The 18,252-nt window shown below is 44.7% G+C and overlaps 1 protein-coding gene across 2 annotated transcripts in view; it reads left to right on the top strand.

Moving 5' to 3' along the window:
- The window catches only part of LOC144099454 (glutamate receptor ionotropic, kainate 2-like), a 126,135-nt gene that overhangs the window by 71,207 nt on the left and 36,676 nt on the right, over positions 1–18,252 (top strand). For both annotated transcript variants that reach the window (XM_077632763.1, XM_077632762.1), the window contains exons 5-9: positions 6,031–6,215; positions 10,168–10,221; positions 12,837–13,013; positions 14,561–14,725; positions 17,237–17,341. In XM_077632763.1, the coding sequence (XP_077488889.1) occupies positions 6,031–6,215; positions 10,168–10,221; positions 12,837–13,013; positions 14,561–14,725; positions 17,237–17,341 (686 nt within the window). The remainder of the gene's footprint in view (positions 1–6,030; positions 6,216–10,167; positions 10,222–12,836; positions 13,014–14,560; positions 14,726–17,236; positions 17,342–18,252) is intronic.

The raw sequence follows: 18,252 nt of genomic DNA, 5'->3' as shown, positions 1-18,252 counted from the left end.
CCCTCATAATCCCTTCCAGAAGTTCTTTCGATTAGGCTGTGATAACTTAAATCAGGGCAATGTACTTGCTAATTTTGGGACTGCCGAACGAAATATAGATAAAAGGCATCAGCTGTGAAGAACTGGCTCAAAGCGCATACAAAACAAAAAGTACTGGATACAAATCAAGGAAAAGTGCAGTTCTGACAGAATACCGGTGCGGATCAAAGGAAGAGATTGCGGATCATATATATTGCTTGTCAGCATGTGCAACAATATGGGATGATACAGATACTGCAAGTCAGTAGTTAAAGCAGAGACAATTAAAATACTGTTTATATAAGCAGTATATTTAACAGCTAAGCGGAGATGCATTGAAGCACCGTCTCACTTGATTACCGAAATTAGAACAACAAAAGTCCTACTGTTGTTTCTTGACGGCTCCGCAGCGAATAAAAAGGCTTCAGTGACCATACGCTCTAAAGAAACCATCTTCATCTTTACCATCCGTAAAAACCGTCTTTGATAGCAGATCTGGCCAATGACGTAGCCTGTGTCGTTGCTCCGAAAAGACAGGTGACGGTTGCCGCTGGTTGGAGAGGAAAACAATGGATCAGAAGAGGAAATGTTACAAATCAAAACCTCAGTATTTTACGCGACAGCGCATACAGTTCGTTCGGACGAAAAGCCGTCGGCGTAGTACTAGTCGGCACCGCGTGTCAGAAATAAGGGGGGGGGGGGGGGGGGCTGCGTGAAAAAAAAATCGTATCATGATAATTTTTGGTTATAGTGATTGATAATGAATTACTGTGTGAGAGGCGATGACGAGTTAATGAAATAATTGTAATTAATTGATTGTTTATTATTTAGAGAAATGAAACATAAAAAATAAAAAAGAGTTTTCAAAGGTGCTAAAATGCTCAGAATGAAAAAAAAAACAATGCTTGATGATTAAAATCAAGAAAATTTTGAGTGTGTAATTGATCAATTAATTAATGGAAACAATTGAAAAAAATAGAGAAATGTGCTCAAAGGTGTCTTCAACGGGCAAGGCGTTGCGCCTTACAGGCGATGGCGTTCCCTGGTCTCCCTTGCAGCGGTACAACATGCTGTCGCGTTGCACTCTCAAAGGGGAAGCTTAAGCTTCCTCTAATTTTTTCTTCTAGTTTTTATTAATATTTCTTTCTTGCACTTTTCACTGCTGTCTCTGCCACATTTCGTACGTGGTCTTATTGGATAGTTCAAGTTTATACAGGCGTCAGTGTCCACAATTGGAGTCACTCAGTAACTTTTGAATTTTCTAAGACATCAAAACAAAAGCCACCATGAACTGAAAAGCTTAGAACACAGTACTCGCAATGATATTTTAAAGCTGAGTTCTATTCTTGCACCATAGATATTTAATTTCACTGTCGCGCGCTGCGCAAGCAAAAACATTTTTTGAATCCTTTCAAGCTGCAGGTGATTCCAATGCCTTTTTTGTAATTTGTGCTTTTAAGCGCTTTAAAGATTTTTTAAATGTTGATTTTTGTGACTCATCTGTCTAAATTTTTGTCTGTTGTATTGTTTCGTCGTGCAGGATGCAAGGCTGAAACGTGCTAAAAGTAAATAAATAGGTAGTAAATAAATTAATGAAGCAGCAAACAGCAACTAACGTGTGGACTGATTCTGAAATAATTAAAAGATGTTTAATTTCGGCACGTCACTTACATGGCTTCGTTCCGTTGAACTTCTGCCGATCAAGATAAAATGCAGTTTCATTGTCAGCAGTTCAAGGAAGCTGGATATCAAGGCGCTGTGATTATGAAACCTGTTGTTTTGATTCTTTGCATGCTATTTTCTAGCAGTCGTTATTTAACGCCGCTTGGTTATTTTTATATTCTGTGTGCCTTGCTGATGAAACGAATGGTGGCCGCTCTGGAGCATTGCTTTTGGAATAATTCATGATTAGACGCACTTCCTAATTATTTTCTGAAGGAGAAACCAGTACTTTATAAAAACAACATAGTGCAGCGGAGAGAGAGTGTGCTAACAGGAGGACCAAACTGTGACACATCATTAATCTTTCATACGTCCAACTTTTTATCCGACGACTCGTCCGTACTGGGGCGTGGGAAATTAATCACGCCTTTTGACGTGCGGAATCCTTAGAGCAAACAGACTGATTCCTTCAGACTAATATCTTGTGCCATTAAAAAATAATCATTTGGCCCATTCTTTGTTTCTAGGAATTGTGATTATTTTATTTACTTTGACTTAAAGGCCAACAATTGATGGCTCTGAGAGCTAAAATATCCTTTGAACTCATATTTTCTAGCGCTTAGTGAACACAAGGGACCAGAACACAAATACACAGGACGTACGCTAGTCTTCATCCTCTTCTACCTCAGAATTTAAAATCAAACAATATCCAACTAGCCCTAGTTTCTGCCTTGCTAAAATATCCACATTAAAGATTGGGTCCTTCCTGGCAGTAATGCATCACGTAGTCACTCCCATTTGAGTGTTACAGTTTCAAACGATGTGACCTCAGGATAATTAGTATAAGCTCTTGCACTGCGGGAATAGCTGTTAAGTTACATGTTTCCTGAGTGAAGTTCGAAAGCTATCGTGCTAGCGATTGTTAATGTCGTGGGAGTTACGCTTTGATGGCTTAGGATTACTGCAGTCGCTCTCGAATCATAAGCTAGTAGACGTACCGTTGCGAAATACGGAACTTTAGGCCGTAGAATATTTTCTGTCCGAGTCGCTTGAAAAGGTATTGCGAAAATGTCCAGTTAAACGCTTACTTTCTAGTTCTACATCTAATCATTACATATATGCTGTGTCGTTGTTGTCGTGCTGCGTCATGACCTGCGTCATACAGTGTAATGAAAGAGAGTCGTTCTTCCACTATACACGTTTCTGTAGCAATTTACTGGCGGCCTCTGTCGACAGGGCACTGTTTTTGTTGCCCAACCACTTGCATCCAAAACGATTTCTATGACGGCACATATAAAAGTAGTAGTAGTAGTAGTAGTAGTAGTAGTAGTAGTAGTAGTAGTAGTAGTAGTAGTAGTAGTAGTAGTAGTAGTAGTAGCAGTGGCGGGGGTGGTTTAATAAAATAATAACAAAAAGAGAGGAACAGATTTTTGCTAGTCCCAGCATCTGCCATCGCTATTGAAGCACTTGAGCTGGGGCTGAGGAACTAAAAGATATATCAGGCAGAATGGAGAAATTAGATGAAAGAGGTGAGGGAAAGGGAAGAAAGGATGGGGGAGAGGTAATACATACAAAAATATTTTCACAATAATAATTATATACAGGTTGCGCGCGTCATGTGTTCATGATAAAGAGGTAACAACACAGGCGAACAACACTACGTATAAATTACAGCTGGAGTGGCGAGTCCAGCTAATAATCGTTTAAGGTAGCACTCGCGGAGCGTTCAGTCACTGCGCGTAACTACCTGGCGGAGAACGGTCGGGACGTCAAGCCCGTCTGTTGCAAGAATGCACAGAGGCTCACCAAGGTTCGCTCATGGTTGCGCGCACTGCCCTGCGGCCACAGTAGCGTCTTGAAGGAGTCTGGTAGTATCCCCAGCGCCCTGTAGGCCGCGAGCATATCATGACGAGCATCGGCGAACGCGGTACAGCGAACGAGCTGGTGCTGCAATGTATAGACCGACACCGATCTGTGATGTAAGCAAGATGCGGTGGCGCTGATTTCACCAGCCGGAACGACTGGGCGAAAACATGGGGGTGAAAAGTAAACTTAGCGCCCATAGGAATCCGCAAGAGAAAAAAGATTTCAAAGCAGTTTTTTTTTTGTTTTCACAGCCTACCTAGAAACCTATGATGTCGCCCCTTCTTTAAGAATAACCAGATTAATCCTGGAACAGGTTTTGAAAGTATGAAGCGCCTTTTGTAAGGCGATTTTGAAACATCGCTTTACGGGCGCGTGAGAGTGATTCCTTGCTGGGGGTGCGGAATGAGAGCATGGCCCTTTGAAACACATGTAAGGCATACTATCAAACATATTTTTCTTGTTTCAAAGAATACCCATGGAGGCTGCTGTTAACAGTGTGACAAAGAGTACTACATCATTTCGAAGCTATCTATTAGAAGCTATTTGTTTCGAAACTAACTTGGAACTGTTGCTCTTCGTGCGCCTGAAAATTCAGGTGCGATGAAATATATCTCGGGCTGATCGACTGCGTCCCAAATTTAAATAAGGTTTTCACGGAGAACTTGCCGAGACCGGAAAAGGAGGCAGCGTAGGTGCTCGCTTCTTGCGCCTTCTCTTCGTAAAAATCTCGGGCACAGCTGCCATACTGAGATATACAAGAGCTTTCACACTGGCACACTAGGCATGTCACCAGCAACAAGAAGTACTTTCTGTACGGCGTGAGAGGAATACGCCACATGCATTGAAGCTGTAAGACGCTTCAAGATGAGAAAAATTTATTCGTATTTTAAGCTTTTAATTTACTTTCCTAATCGTCTCGTTTGGTCACTTCTGAGTTGAGTATCAAGCCAACTTCTAATTTGCCCCGAACTTCCGCAGGATGAAAAAAAATATTAAGAGATTTGGTTCATCTGGTTCAGAAAAGTTGGAAATTGGTTTTTTGGGGAAAGGAAATGACGCAGTATCTGTCTCACATCTCGGCGGACACCTGAGCCGCGTCGTAAGGGAAGGGATAGAGGAGGGAGTGAAAGAAGAAAGGAAGAAAGAGGTGCCGTAGTAGAGGTCTCCGGAATAATTTAGACCACCTGGTGACCTTTAACGTGCACTGACATCGCACAGCACATGGGCGCCTTTGCCTTTCGCCTCCATCGAAACGCTCCCGCTTTGGTCAAAATCTAACGCGGGTACTCCGGATCAGCACCCGAGCGCGCTAACCACGGAGTTATCGCGGCTGGTTCAGCCTTGGCGCTTTTCAGCGTACATAAAGCAACCTCCGGCTCATTTTTCGCGTGTTAAATATAAAAAAACAACGCTGGCACTACTAAACGCATAAGCCACATCTACAAGGGAAATCACAGTGCTTAGTATTTGTGACGTGTTGCGTGTAATAATGTGCACTGCCTTGGCCATGTGCAACGATAAAACATGCTTTCCGTGGTGGACGTGAGCCACTAACCGACAAAAGGCGTGCAGCACTCTAGTCCCTTGGGATAACTTGCAACGTTGAAGATCACCGAATAGGCGATGTGCGCAGTCGGCGCTCTGGAGCGTTTAGAACTGCGATTTTTGAGCAAAAATTTATTCTTCAGTTCCTAGCGTAAATTATCTAAACATTTTCCTTATTCCCGAGAACCTGTCCTTTCTGTCGTCGTCTGGTGGATACGTATAATCATGCGCGGAATAATACCGACCACTCTTCTCACGGGTTGTGTAACGTTACGTTACGGAAAAATCTTTGTGCTCAAGAGCACCAGCTACATTTTCTTGTATTTGCATCAAAGCCGAATAAATTCCACTAAGTAACAAATAAAAAAAATTAACCTATAAAATGTAACTGGTATTAATGCGATAGCATTTGGGTGTCGTCTTGCAAAAACCACCCGGTTTCTCCGTAACCAAATTCTTGATTAGTCGAGAAGGTCGTGACGTAATCAGCATCACCAAATTTAAAATCTGAGGACCAGAATGTTCCAGTGCCTGACATCATCATATAGGATAATACTAACCCGAACCAGTCTTCCACATTATTCCAGCCACTAATCCCAACTAGTCTACTTTGACCCACCAAATTATCCCCACAAATTCACCTTAATATACCCAGAAATCCAGCGTAATCCATTTTCTGGGGTGGTCCCACTTTCAAAGGTTTGGGGGTCCCTCGCAATATTTGGGTGTGGGCCAACTTCCACGTGCTATCACATTTTATTTTCTAAGAATGCAGTAAAGATGGTCCCAAGTTTTATTCTGTACGCGACTGTACTTGCGAGTCAATCTTCTCTTCCAGGAACACAGATCTCATGATGACCAGGCCTAAATGGACTCTGTTTCTGATAACGATTTCCTCTCCGTGTGACTGCGCCGGCGCCTCCTTTCTCCGCTTCCCAGCGCTGGTGCGGTTGCGCGGTCTACTCCACATGCCTTTGCCCGGTGGCCAACCTGTGCCGGTATCGCTGCGGCTTCTGCTCAACAACGCAGATCCGCGACCGTTACTGCGAGAGATCTCCAAAGCCGGCGAGAATAACATCGTCTTGGACCTGACCGCGCAGAGGCTGGCGGACGTGCTCAAACACGTAAGGCATACATAAACTCAACATGCGCTCCTATAGTTTTGCGTCGTGCTGCCTAATGCGTAGAATAAGCATTAGCTGTTTCGCTTTGACACGAGCACTTGTGATGCTTTTCCTTGTACCACGCTGTGTGTCCAAGGGCTGTTGCGGGACCCAGACATTAAGCAGCACGACATTATAGTTGGTAAGGTTTTCCAGGTAGTATTTAATGACTTGATGTGCTGAACGCGCATAGAAAGCGAAGATAAGTTTGGACACTGCCAAAAAGACGACTAAATGAAGCTGTGCCAGGAGAGTGGGATATTCGGCTCCGTTTTATGACGTGCTTTCATATTCAGCGAACGAAGGTATGACGGGTGAGCTGGTATATTCCAGAAGACAGGCTTCTGTGCAGCCGTCAGCATAGCTGCACTGCTATTATTGCATCACTACCATTTTTACTCTTAGAATGGCAGGCTATTCTTCATCTTTCATTGGTTTCATCTGTCTGGTTTGGTATCAATTCTGCGCTGCGCGGAGAGCATAGAAAGGCGCGAAACCGAGAGAATGTGTCATTAACAGCTGTCGCTGATAAAGGGGCTTGAAACGAACTGTTGCGATGGTTTCTTTGTTTCACATCAAATATAGGCTGCGCTGGGAAGCACATGCTAGTGGAGAAATCCGTAAAGTTAGGCACGTATGCTCTGTCTTACTTCATGTGTAAAAGATCGAATATAGGGCTGTACGAGGGAGCGATCCATAAACCTCCGCTTGTGGTGACCACTGCTAGAGTTGAGGCTTTTGAGGAAACCGTAGTATAGGGTTCAGGTAAATGTGACGGAGCCTGCGGCTAACCAAGCTGTTGAGCAGCAGCAGACATTCTTAATCTGCAGGACAAAGAACAAGAGTACAGATAATAAGCGCCAAGAAAAAAAAAGCCAGGACGTCGCTATCTAATTTATATGAACACCTTATCTTGTGTTAGCTTATTTGTTTCTTCTTCTCAACCATAAGCCGCCTGCGTTTTCATCCCTATTTAGTCTTCTGTAACTGACAGCATGGTGTCTCAGTGCATGTAAATTACGGCTTAGATTTTATTTTCCCTGTCAGAAATACGGCTGATGGTCACTGCTGTAGGACTGGTAAGCCTGTTATTTCGACTTTTTTTTTCAACCATTCCTAGCAGTGTGGTTTGATCCTGCTGGAAGCCGGTGCGCAGTTCACCTACAAAGAGAATTGGGCTGAAATGTGGGTTACAGTTTGAAGATAAAACACTACTGCGTGGAACGTTTTTTTCCTTTCTGAAAGCTTTTACAATTGCATCCAGCCAAACTTGGCTTCCCGTACGTGTCAACATGTCTATGGGTCTTGCAAAGTGTTTTCTGTGTTTTATTCAAGCCGTTGAGGCGTCTAGGAGTTGACAGTGCCTACCACGCGTGTCGTACGAAGCCAGCGTTTACATAAAGGCTAGCTCGCGTTCCGCTGATGCCTCTTTTAGTGTGACTGCGGCTTTATCAGAATTGTAAATACGTGTGCCCAGCTCATAACATGTCCCACAATTTTTATGGCAGATCACGGTTCTTCTACGCGCGCCTTTAACGTTTTGGTAGATTGAAGTACGCACGTCCGATAGCTGGTTGAAACTTTATTAAAGGTGGTGTTTTGTCGTTGTCGCTGTTAGCCTATCTTTTGCACTTTTATCTGCGCTTTCTTCATCAAGCATGCGTGATACTTTAGCGCGCGCAAGGGCGTGGTACACAAATACTGGCATAGAGTACGCCGGATTTGCTCAGCCGTGCTGTCCCACTGCTTCGCACGTCGTAATTGTAGACATTAGTGCATCATGTGGGAGAGAATAGAAGAAAAGAAGCCGTTATTATAATGAATAGAAACCGATGGTATAAGAAGTCAAATTTAGAGGGAGTGTTTATCGACAGGAAGGGCAGAGAGGCTGGCCACAAAAAAATGAATATCTGGGCTGCTACCCTGCACTGGGGGAGGGGAAAAGGGGAAAAAAAGGAGGATCACGGTGGGGAATGATGGTGATGGGAGAAGGCAGATGAAAAATACAAGGCACATTTTCTAACATCACAAACGCGGGTAAAGGCCCGTGTCGCTTACAAAAAGTGAGAGTGCCCATGTTGCCTGTAGAGAAGAAGACAATGATCAATATGCACAAGACACAGATAAGTTTTGAGTCATTATTCGCCCCTCTTTTACTACTGGCTCGGTGCGACCTAGCCATTTTATCTATTTAGAGTTAGGCGGGAGAAGCATCACAAAGTTTTGGCAATTGCCATCAACTTTCCAAAAGAAATGACTGAAATAAAGTAACTGTGTTACAAGACGTTGATCAAACATGAAAAGCACAGGACATCAGCATAAGATTAAACTTCATATTTCTCATGAAAGCTAGCATGCCGATGGTATACTATCATAGCTAACGAATGCGGTAGCATATGTTACTTGAAGATTTTATTCAGCGAGCGTCACAGGAAGTGTAGAAGAGTAGCTTTTTGGGCCAGTTCGTGTCTGGTACCAGGTAGAGAAACCAGGGAACAGGACGCGTAAAGAAGAGAAGGAATTCACAAGGACGACGCTGAATTCCTTCTCTTGTATACGCGTCCTGTTCTGCTGGTTTCTCTACCTGGTCATCGAAAGTTAAACGACCAAGTAACAAAAATGAAGGCGTCACGATAGCGCATGTTGTAATGGGTTGAGAGAGAAAAAAGGAAACAACTGTTCCAATATAAAAATGTAGCAGTCAGGTTGGCGTTCTCGTAAAGCACGCGCGACTACTTTTTATCACGTCAAGGGAACCACTTAGGGAAAATAGCGCTTAAAGCTGCGAAAAGTCAGAATGCGTTGTTAACACGTTTAGTGCGTGAAATGGTGCTAAAAGTGGGCCAATTTTCGAAAACGCTTCCCCATTATAAACAGTTTTTCCACCATGTCAGAAAATCTTAGGAAAATGGGGAAAAGTACAATGTTGTCGAAAGCTCACTTGCGTTGACAGGAACTTTGGGGGCGCGAACTTAAGCACGCATTCTGCTCACGCAGAGATGACCAAGTCTGAACGAATGCGGACACGATCCTGTCACTGCCGCCTCATATTTCTTGCCGTTTATTCAGAGTATCAGGACATTTACGCAACTCAACTACAGTAACGGCGCCACCAGAGGCATTCTTGGGTGTCCTAAACATTTTCAATGGAAGATCTGGCGTAATGCCTGGCTGATTAGGCTAGTATTAAATGTAAAATCCGCCAGTTAAACCCTCCCCCTCCCCCACCACAGTTATTTTAGTATAGAGTAGTGGTTGGTTTATGGGGTTTATGGGGGTTTAACGTCCCAAAGCGACTCAGGCTATGAGAGACGCCGTAGTGAAGGGCTCCGGAAATTTCTACCACCTGGGGTTCTTTAACGTGCACTGACATCGCACAGTACACGGGCCTCTAGAATTTCGCCTCCATCGAAATTCGACCGCCGCGGCCGGGATCGAACCCGCGTCTTTCGGGCCGGCAGCCGAGCGCCGTAACCACTCAGCCACCGCGGCGGCTGAGAGTAGTGATTAATCGGCTTGCTAACGGGATGAATTTATGTTAATAGTGACAAGCTTTTCTCTGTAACACGACCATGGACTATAGCTCATGACGGAATTATGGGTAGTGGTTTAATTTCAACCATGTGTGGTTTTTAAACTAGCACCCAAGTCTGAGTAAACAAGCGTGTCTTCATTTTTTTTTATATGCAGCCGGCAGTGTTTTTGTCTAAGTGACATAACTTTATTACGCGTGAAGTTTGCGTTTGCTGCGTGTGGCATTTGGCACTCAATAATAAAAAATTAAATATGCTATCTCCTTGTTTTCCCAGCAAAAATAGACAGATCTTTCTTTGTACGCTTGAAAATATGAAACTCGCCTGATGACTGCATAACCGTTTGTTTATTTCTGACATCATTATACGCTCATTTTTAGGCGCAGAAAATTGGAATCATCACCGAGTACCACAACTACGTCGTCACCACTTTGGTATGTTGAACTCATTTGCTATCGTATATAATATGCACTTTCCTGCAGCAGCTGCTCCTTTTGTATTTGGGTCGTTCCACATCTGCGGTTTTTTATTTAAGTACAGAAGTTATTAATAACCACAGCATCAGCTTACGATCCTCCAGGAAAGTGTTATCCTTCTACTTGTCGCCCACTCTAAATTGAACTGCCTGCGGGCTTTGCGGTTTAAGCAAAGTAGTTGTTCACAAACCAGCGCTGATGATGGCGTCACCAGGTACAGTCGGGGACGAAATTCTCTGTCCCCCCCACCCTCCCATCTCCTCTTTACGCTCCAAGTTCTGATACCTGCCGCACAGCATGCGGACGCTACCTGATGATGCACACTTGGTGTCGAGATAGGTCCGCTGCACCGGCAACGACACCAGGAGTGCGTCGGCAGAGGTGTCCGCATGAAGCATGGAAAGGAGTGGTTCGGAACATAGAGGGGGGCACACAGACTTGACCCCGACTGTACATAAGTCCCATGCTCCCCTGTTCCTAATAATAAATTTCAACAAGCTTTGTTGCCTGTCTTTAAGACCAAATGATTGCGATGGAGCCAATAAATGTAACGTTATGCAGGAGCCATGGAAGCGATGCAATTAACTCTCGTTTTCGTCATGGCAAGGGCCCAGATATCCAGAGAAGATTCAGTTTTGTGCACTCGGCCTGATGAATCACCGAGTTTTGGCGAACCCATAAAAAAAGAAACTGTGAAATCATTTTTTACCACTCGCAGCAGTGGTGCTCCATACACTATTTTGACGAACCGAACTGTATCGCTAGCGATTCGTGCATGCCATGCTGTTTGATTACCTATGAAAAACCTCTTCTGCATGGCCGCACACGTAAAGGCGTTCTGACGGGCTATTTTAATAATAAGCATTATGAAGTGAGCAACGCAATCTTAGACGCACACACTAGGACAAACTATGAGAATGTACACAATGCTGTTTGGTTTGGTTTGGTTTATGGAGGGTTTAACGTCCCAAACCAACTCAGGCTATGAGAGACGCCGTAGTGAAGGGCTCCGGAAATTTCGACCACCTGTTGTTCTTTAACGTGCACTGACATCGCACAGTACACGGGCCTCTAGAATTTCGCCTCCATCGAAATTCGACCGCCGCGGCCGGGATCGAACCCGCGTCTTTCGGGCCAGCAGCCGAGCGCCGTAACCGCTCAGCCACCGCGGCGGCTAAAATGCTGTATTCGTTCTCGTTCTTCGTCTCACTGTGCGCACCTTAGATGGTGCTGTTCACTTCATGGCGCACATGTAAACTGTGCACAACAGAAACATTTAGCACACCGTGTACCGTGTTACCGTTACCGTAACGGAGCACCGCGAGCCCACGCGCAGCCAATGCGCATGCGCAGATCATCCTGACAGTGCCAGATGGCGCCAGGTACGTGGCAGCTGCCCGCGCACCTGCAGCGTCGGAACCAATCAGCGCGTGCTCAGCGGTGGTGGTCGGGCTCCCGGTAATCTGGTAACGTCAACGGTAACACGGTACATGCTGTGCTGAAGGTGTCATATCTGGTGGCCATTTCTCGTTCGAAGAGCTTTGTCTACGAAATTGGCTTTTTTGGGGGGAAAGGAAATGCGCAGTAACTGTCTCATTTATCGTTGGACACCTGAACCGCGCCGTAAGGTAAGGAGCAAAGGAGGGAGTGAAAGAAAAAAGGAAGAGAGAGGTGCCGTAGTGGAGGGCTCCGGAATAATTTCGACCACCTGGGGATCTTTAACGTGCACTTACATCGCACACCACACGGGCGCCTTAGCGTTTTTCCTCCATAAAAACGCAGCCGCCGCGGTCGGGTTCGAACCCGGGAACTCCGGATCAGTAGCCGAGCGCCCTAACCACTGAGCCACTGCGGCGGGTGTCTAGGAAATTTCCGAACGCAAACGGCGAATAATAGTTTTGAGACGCCCGTTTAATATAAATGAAACAGCAACTGGAAATAGTATATCAATATTTGTTCTGCTGTATAAAGTACTCGTAACGCCACATGCTTAAGATCACATTAAAGCAGTTAGACTTCAGAAGATAGCACAACATAGATAGCTCAATGAGTATGCTCAGAACTGCCATTGTTGTTTCAGCAAGCCTAGCTCCTGTATCAGCTTCAATGTTTCCATGATTAAGATACTGCCCTGTGTCTATTGAAATACTAAAGTCTCGCTTTAGCGGCCAGATGAAGGTATTCGAGTGTACAAGAGAGTGCCTTAATATGCAGCATGTAAACTCCTATTATCGAAGGAGCGTAAGCCGGATTCTGAGCACAGCCTATGAAGTTTACGCGATGCTATGGACCATAGGTGCAATAGTTTGTTTCATTCCACCTGATTTCCTGATTTCTTTCCAGCCTCTGCTGTAATAGATACGGAGATAGACGAATCGTTAGCACTAAAGCGGCAGCTTTCCGTGCAATATTATAAGCGGGCAGCTCATGGCTATCCCACGCAGAAGAGTTATTGTTGAACAATTGCCCAAAATAGGCACTTCATTTTGAACATGTGAATAGCCTATGCAAGGTAACCTTAGATGTTTTCTACAATTTTGCAAATAAGCAAATACAAATGTCACGTGGTACAGGACCTGCACACAGTGGACTTATCGGCCTTCCAAAATTCTGGAACCAATCTGAGCGGCTTCGAGCTGCTGAACAAGGAGCTGTGGCAGCACGACATCCGGTCCGTCCGTGAGGCGTACGCCGGCACAGGCGTCTACCCGGTCTTCCTGGGACAGAGGGCTCGAAAAAAACCCATAACGGTGAGTTGGAGACTCCTTACACGATCCTTAGATATTCGGAAGCATGGTAGGCTGACTAGAATAGGAAGTTCCGACTTCCAGTTACTATGCGAGTTGTGGGAAAATAGTCAGGACTAAGTAATTACAGTTCACCGCGTGTTATCCTCCACGTATTTGTGCAGATATGTTAGCATTGTAATGTGCCGCATTTATGAGAGTTGTGGTTGAGATCATTTTCGTAATGCATTCTGTGTATCTCGATCCTTTAATTTTAATATCCTACCGCTCTTTAATCAGTGAAATATGTTGCCTCTTTTCCTTGTCAAAGGACTGAACTACATGGATGGTAAACCGGAAATGAAGAATATGAAAAATTCAATTGGTTGCTGCGTTTCAGTATCTTGCCAAATTTGTCACCGGTGACATGTGATATTTCCGATATTTCTCTCACCAAAATATGGAATGCAGACTTTCTTCGTATCTGTTTTTTTTTTCTCTTTCTAGTGCCTACAAATATTTTTGTTCGATTCCTTACAAAGCTTTTCCAATTTCTTCCCACCGTTTTCTTTTTAGTGTTGATTCTAGATACTTCGTGGTCTACCTTCGGGTTCTTCGCTATTAGAACAGGAAACGGTTCAAATAAATCGCTCACTTAGAAATTTTTCCGCAAAGGAGGAGTTTGTATTGAGCTCTGAACTATAAAGCATGCTTTATTGTGCATAGCTTTTTTTCCCCTTTTTGTGTGGGTGGTAGTGAGAACTGTAGGAATCTTGTAGTGAGTACAAACATGGTACAAGTTCATTTTGTGTATATGAGTTTAATGCAAAACTTGCGCTTCTTTTGTTCATACTCGTAACTTAGCTTTAGAGTAGTGATCGTGGCTGGACGAATCGCGGAAGCCTTGAGTGCGCATGGTGACTTTGCTTTTTATTGGCTTCTGGTTTTTTGAGAAGAAAACATCCATTGACCTTTCGGCTAGATCCACGCATCGCTGAGGCAAACGCCTCGGCGAAAAGTCCCAGGAACCCGAGGGAACCTTTAATCACAAATAAATAAACAAAGGATTCATTGTGTTCGCTGGGTCCCAAAGAAAAGAGCCCAGAGAGGCACATACTGAATATGATTATGATTTAACAATACGTCTGAATAAACTAATCAGGCAACCTGTCAAAATAACCACCTATAATGGCAAAGCACTAGCGTCTCATTCTAGGACCAATATGCTACTTCTTTTTTTGTGCCCAAGTCAACACTGGACAGAACAGAGTAGGCATTACAACTTTACTCTAAGCCGGGGCTTTTTTGCTGCAGCAGTTATTGCAGTGACCACAAGAACCAAGATAGGGAGTGACATGGTAGAGCTCTTACCAGAACGGGAAGCGAGCCCGATCTTCTATGAAAACGTCCATAGAAATGCGAAGAAATGAAGCACAAAGGGCGCCTATTTCAGTAAAGAAAATAATGCAAGAGTACAAGCTAACGAGTGGTTTAAAGAAGTATCTTCAACCTGCTTTGAATTCCGCGACCTCACCGGGGTGGCTTCATCGGACACTGTGCTCGGTTCCCAGACAGACGCGGCCGTGGCGCAAGACGCGCTCGAGCTCCTGGTGCGAGCCGTCCAGAGCCTGGCGCGGGCGGGGAATCTCGGCTGGCCGCCCAGCGTACGCTGCCGAGGAGGCCCCTCATCCGAGGCCTGGCAGCACTCAAAGGACCTCGTCGGAGCCGTTAAGCAGGTAAGACAACCGTGACACTTAACTGCGTTTGCTCCCGAATCAATGCGGTCATCTGGCAGGGATTCAGGGGTTGTTCCGGTAGTTTCTGTTGAAAATTGTTCAACTGTGAGCTCTGTTTTGCACGTGTGTCACGCAGTGATAGGCACCTTGCTTAAGCCTTAGAGTTGGTCTCACTACTCAGAACGTTATTTTGCAGGTTTGAGAAATCTCGCTTTGTTTCCTATTTTAAGATTTTTCCTAAATTTTCATCGAACTGAAGCTAAGTGTCAGCAGATTCACTGCGGGCTTCGGCAAAGTAATTTTCCAGCTTCTTTTTTTTTCTGAGGTTGGAAAGCTGGAGCTCGAGGATTGTCGCTAATTACGGGTGCAGCGGAGCGCTGCTGCTTTCTCAATATTCTGGAAGGAATTGATAAATACTTTATGGATGGCCTGGCTTCCTTTCTAAATAACATTATAACTAGACGCACTCAATGGTTAGGAAGCAGTTCTCCGGCGCTGTCGCCATCGCTTCTGAGGTCATAACTTCCTCGTCACAGCCATCTGCGTCCGCCAGCTAAGTGACATCAAGAAGAGTCACGATGTGGTTGCACAGATTCTAAAAATAACCGTTGGCAGTGCAAAGCGGATTCTAAAAGCTATGTTTTCAAAGAATGCGTAACGAAAGCCTATAAAAAAATCAGCCAAGTATTCCATAAGGCTCAGAACGGAAGAACGAAATTGAAGCCCAAATAAACAGCCCTTATTCGTTGTTTCCAGTCGTCTCTCCTCATCAAGACTATGCGCCTGCTCTTGGCAACAAGGACTTATCGTGATCTGCCCTTCTTTTGCTCATTCATTGCATGTACCAGAAATAGCGTTAGAGTGCGCGACAGGGCGAGCGAACGGCATGCACTATTCAAGGAAAGTAGAGAGGCCGAAGAGGAAGCCCAGGCGGTGTAGTCACGACCCAATTCCCGATCGGAAAGCCAATTTAACCGCCACCGTCTGAAATCTCTTGAGCGCTGCCAGAGCTAATCCGATGAATCTCGTCTTCTTAGGAAGAGGCGGCCGAACGCAATGGGCCTCGCTTTCGCGAGCAGTCCTATACTTCGGCGTATCAGTGTAGTTGGACACAAGGACGCTGCCTGTTTCGTCAAGAGCGCGCGGATTTCTTTAGTCCCACAAGCTTTGTTGCTCTCGAAGCTCGCTATCAAGGACTCCAGTTGCCGAAACAACAAATCCCCGGTGTTCACGTGGGGCGAGTTCAAGATCTATACTTTGTGACCCCCACTACAGCACTGCTAAGCAGTTTTTAACTTTTTGCCACCATTTTGTCACTTATAGAAATCTCTGTTCGGCCCATCCTACCCACTCTGCCATTGACACTGCTTCTCTGAGCACAACTAGCACCTATTACGTCAGTTGTGTACGGACGCTTAGCAATTCCAACTGCACATTTACGTGGCCCCGCATGATATCACTTTTTAGCGCAATTTTAGTACCAACGTAAACATTTTCCTCAGCGCATTCCAGCCCCACATAAATGTGTGAGGCGGTATCTTGCGAAAGGAGCGTGAAACACTTTATTTATATTTAAGCGAATCAGCGTGCCTGCTCAAGAAAAGCAGGCTGCTATTGCGCACCCTAGTCTTGGGACATGTTTCGTTATACCCGGATGCCCTGTTAGCACCACACCGGCAAAGCCATCCTTTACCTGAAAGACAAATCGAATATTACTGGCAGGCTCCACAAATATAAAGGCTTCTACTGCACTTTAAGCACTAGCTTAGATGCCGCTAGCCTACAAGTGGCTAAAGGCGCTTCATAAGTGGCGTTAGCTCGCGGCGAGTTACTCTTGAAATAATTGGGAAGAAATGACCTTGACAGCGCGTTTTTCTTAATATCGACGGTGGACTCTTTGGGATCGAGTTCGCGGTCTTCTGCGACTAACTTCGAGCTAAGAATTTACATTGTATTTCAATGTAATAATTCCAGTTGTTACAATCGTGCAGCCCACTCAGCCTGAAGGATTAGCGGAGAAATGTCCTACATACTATCCCAACATAAAAGTGCAAATTTTTCAGTACAGTGCGTCCTGTCTTCACATTTACAAAGTAGAAGTGGACGCGATCAGTTTTTTTTTTTAAATTTCAGAGAGAGCCTTATACGTTACAGTGCCGTATAGACTTCAGAATCACGCAGTTATGCAGATTGCTTTTCAAGCGTGGCTTACTCAAAATGTATAAGTGTGAAGAACAACTTAAAACATTCCCTCAGGCTTCACCGAAAGGTGTTTTCGAGCGCTAGTATTTGGAAGGGAACTTTCGCACATAAGTGCGGATAAATCCGCTGCAAGGTGTGTAAAGAAGGCTTAAGTCGGTAGAGTCGCTATTATCTGAATGTTCGCTTGTTATAATTTGTTATTGACAGATAAATAATCGTTGCCGATTAAATACGCAAAATAAATTAGCTAAACTTTTTATTTGCGTGAAGTAACGATGCTTCTTTGGACGTACTTTTTGGCTGGCCTAGCGAAGTTTTTCTGGCTTGACCGGAGCAGTTTGGCTCGACCCGATGGGACGCCGGCACAACCTGTCCCTGCATGCAGTGCAGCTCAAGCGATCGGGCCTTACGTCGGTAAGTAGGAACCTGCCGTTTATTCGGCTGCTGTATGATACTTCAAGGTGCCTCCATGTTTACATTCATGCCTACATCTTTGTGGCGCATTTGCATATAGATAGGGGCCTTGCGGACGCCTAGTGATCAAGTTACATGACTCTTGGCGTTGTCTGCCTATGACAGCCATATGACAGCCATATGACAGCGTTTCTTATAGCGTACCCGCTGCATATTAGTGTCTCTCGTCTGCCGAAGGGAAATGGAATCTAATCGCCAGGTAGTGCGGAACATTCTCGCTTGTTTTATACCAGTGCGATTATTTGGGCCGGTAAGCAGCGTGTTTTTATGCCCGGTTAGTCTTAGATTCCTGGCTTAAACCCCGCACTTGGGATCGAAAGGACAAGAATGCAAACAGGGTGCGAGAGAACAAACGACGCAATCACAATGGTCTGTACGGCGTGCGGTACCTGGGCAAGCGGCACTCGAGTGAGGCATATTACTCAGTGCACTATATGGCGGGGTGGAAGGGATATAGGAGAAAGACAAGGGTAGGCATGACGGTGCAGGGCGATGAGTTAGTTGACAAGCTGCGAACTGTACACTGCTGAAATTTGGCATTCATTAAAGATACTCGCCAGCCTTTCTTCATGTCGCTTATTACATCCATAGGTGAACTAGTGAAGCTCAGAGTAGTTTCCAAAATTCTCGTGTGTTGTTGTTGTAAGTATTACTTCAAATATCGTCAAGTGAAGTAGTACTAACTGCTAACGGTTTTTCTTAATCACTACCTACAATAACGACATTGCGAAAGCTCAAGATTGTTTGTCTGGGAGAGTTTCTCTGATGGTAGCCCGAAGGCTTTGAGAAAAGGAAAGGGGAATAGCTATTATATATATATATATATATATATATATATATATATATATATA

The sequence above is a fragment of the Amblyomma americanum genome, chromosome 7, assembly GCF_052857255.1.
Source record: "Amblyomma americanum isolate KBUSLIRL-KWMA chromosome 7, ASM5285725v1, whole genome shotgun sequence".
NCBI lineage: Eukaryota > Metazoa > Arthropoda > Arachnida > Ixodida > Ixodidae > Amblyomma > Amblyomma americanum.
This window is presented reverse-complemented; position numbering and strand designations above follow the sequence as displayed.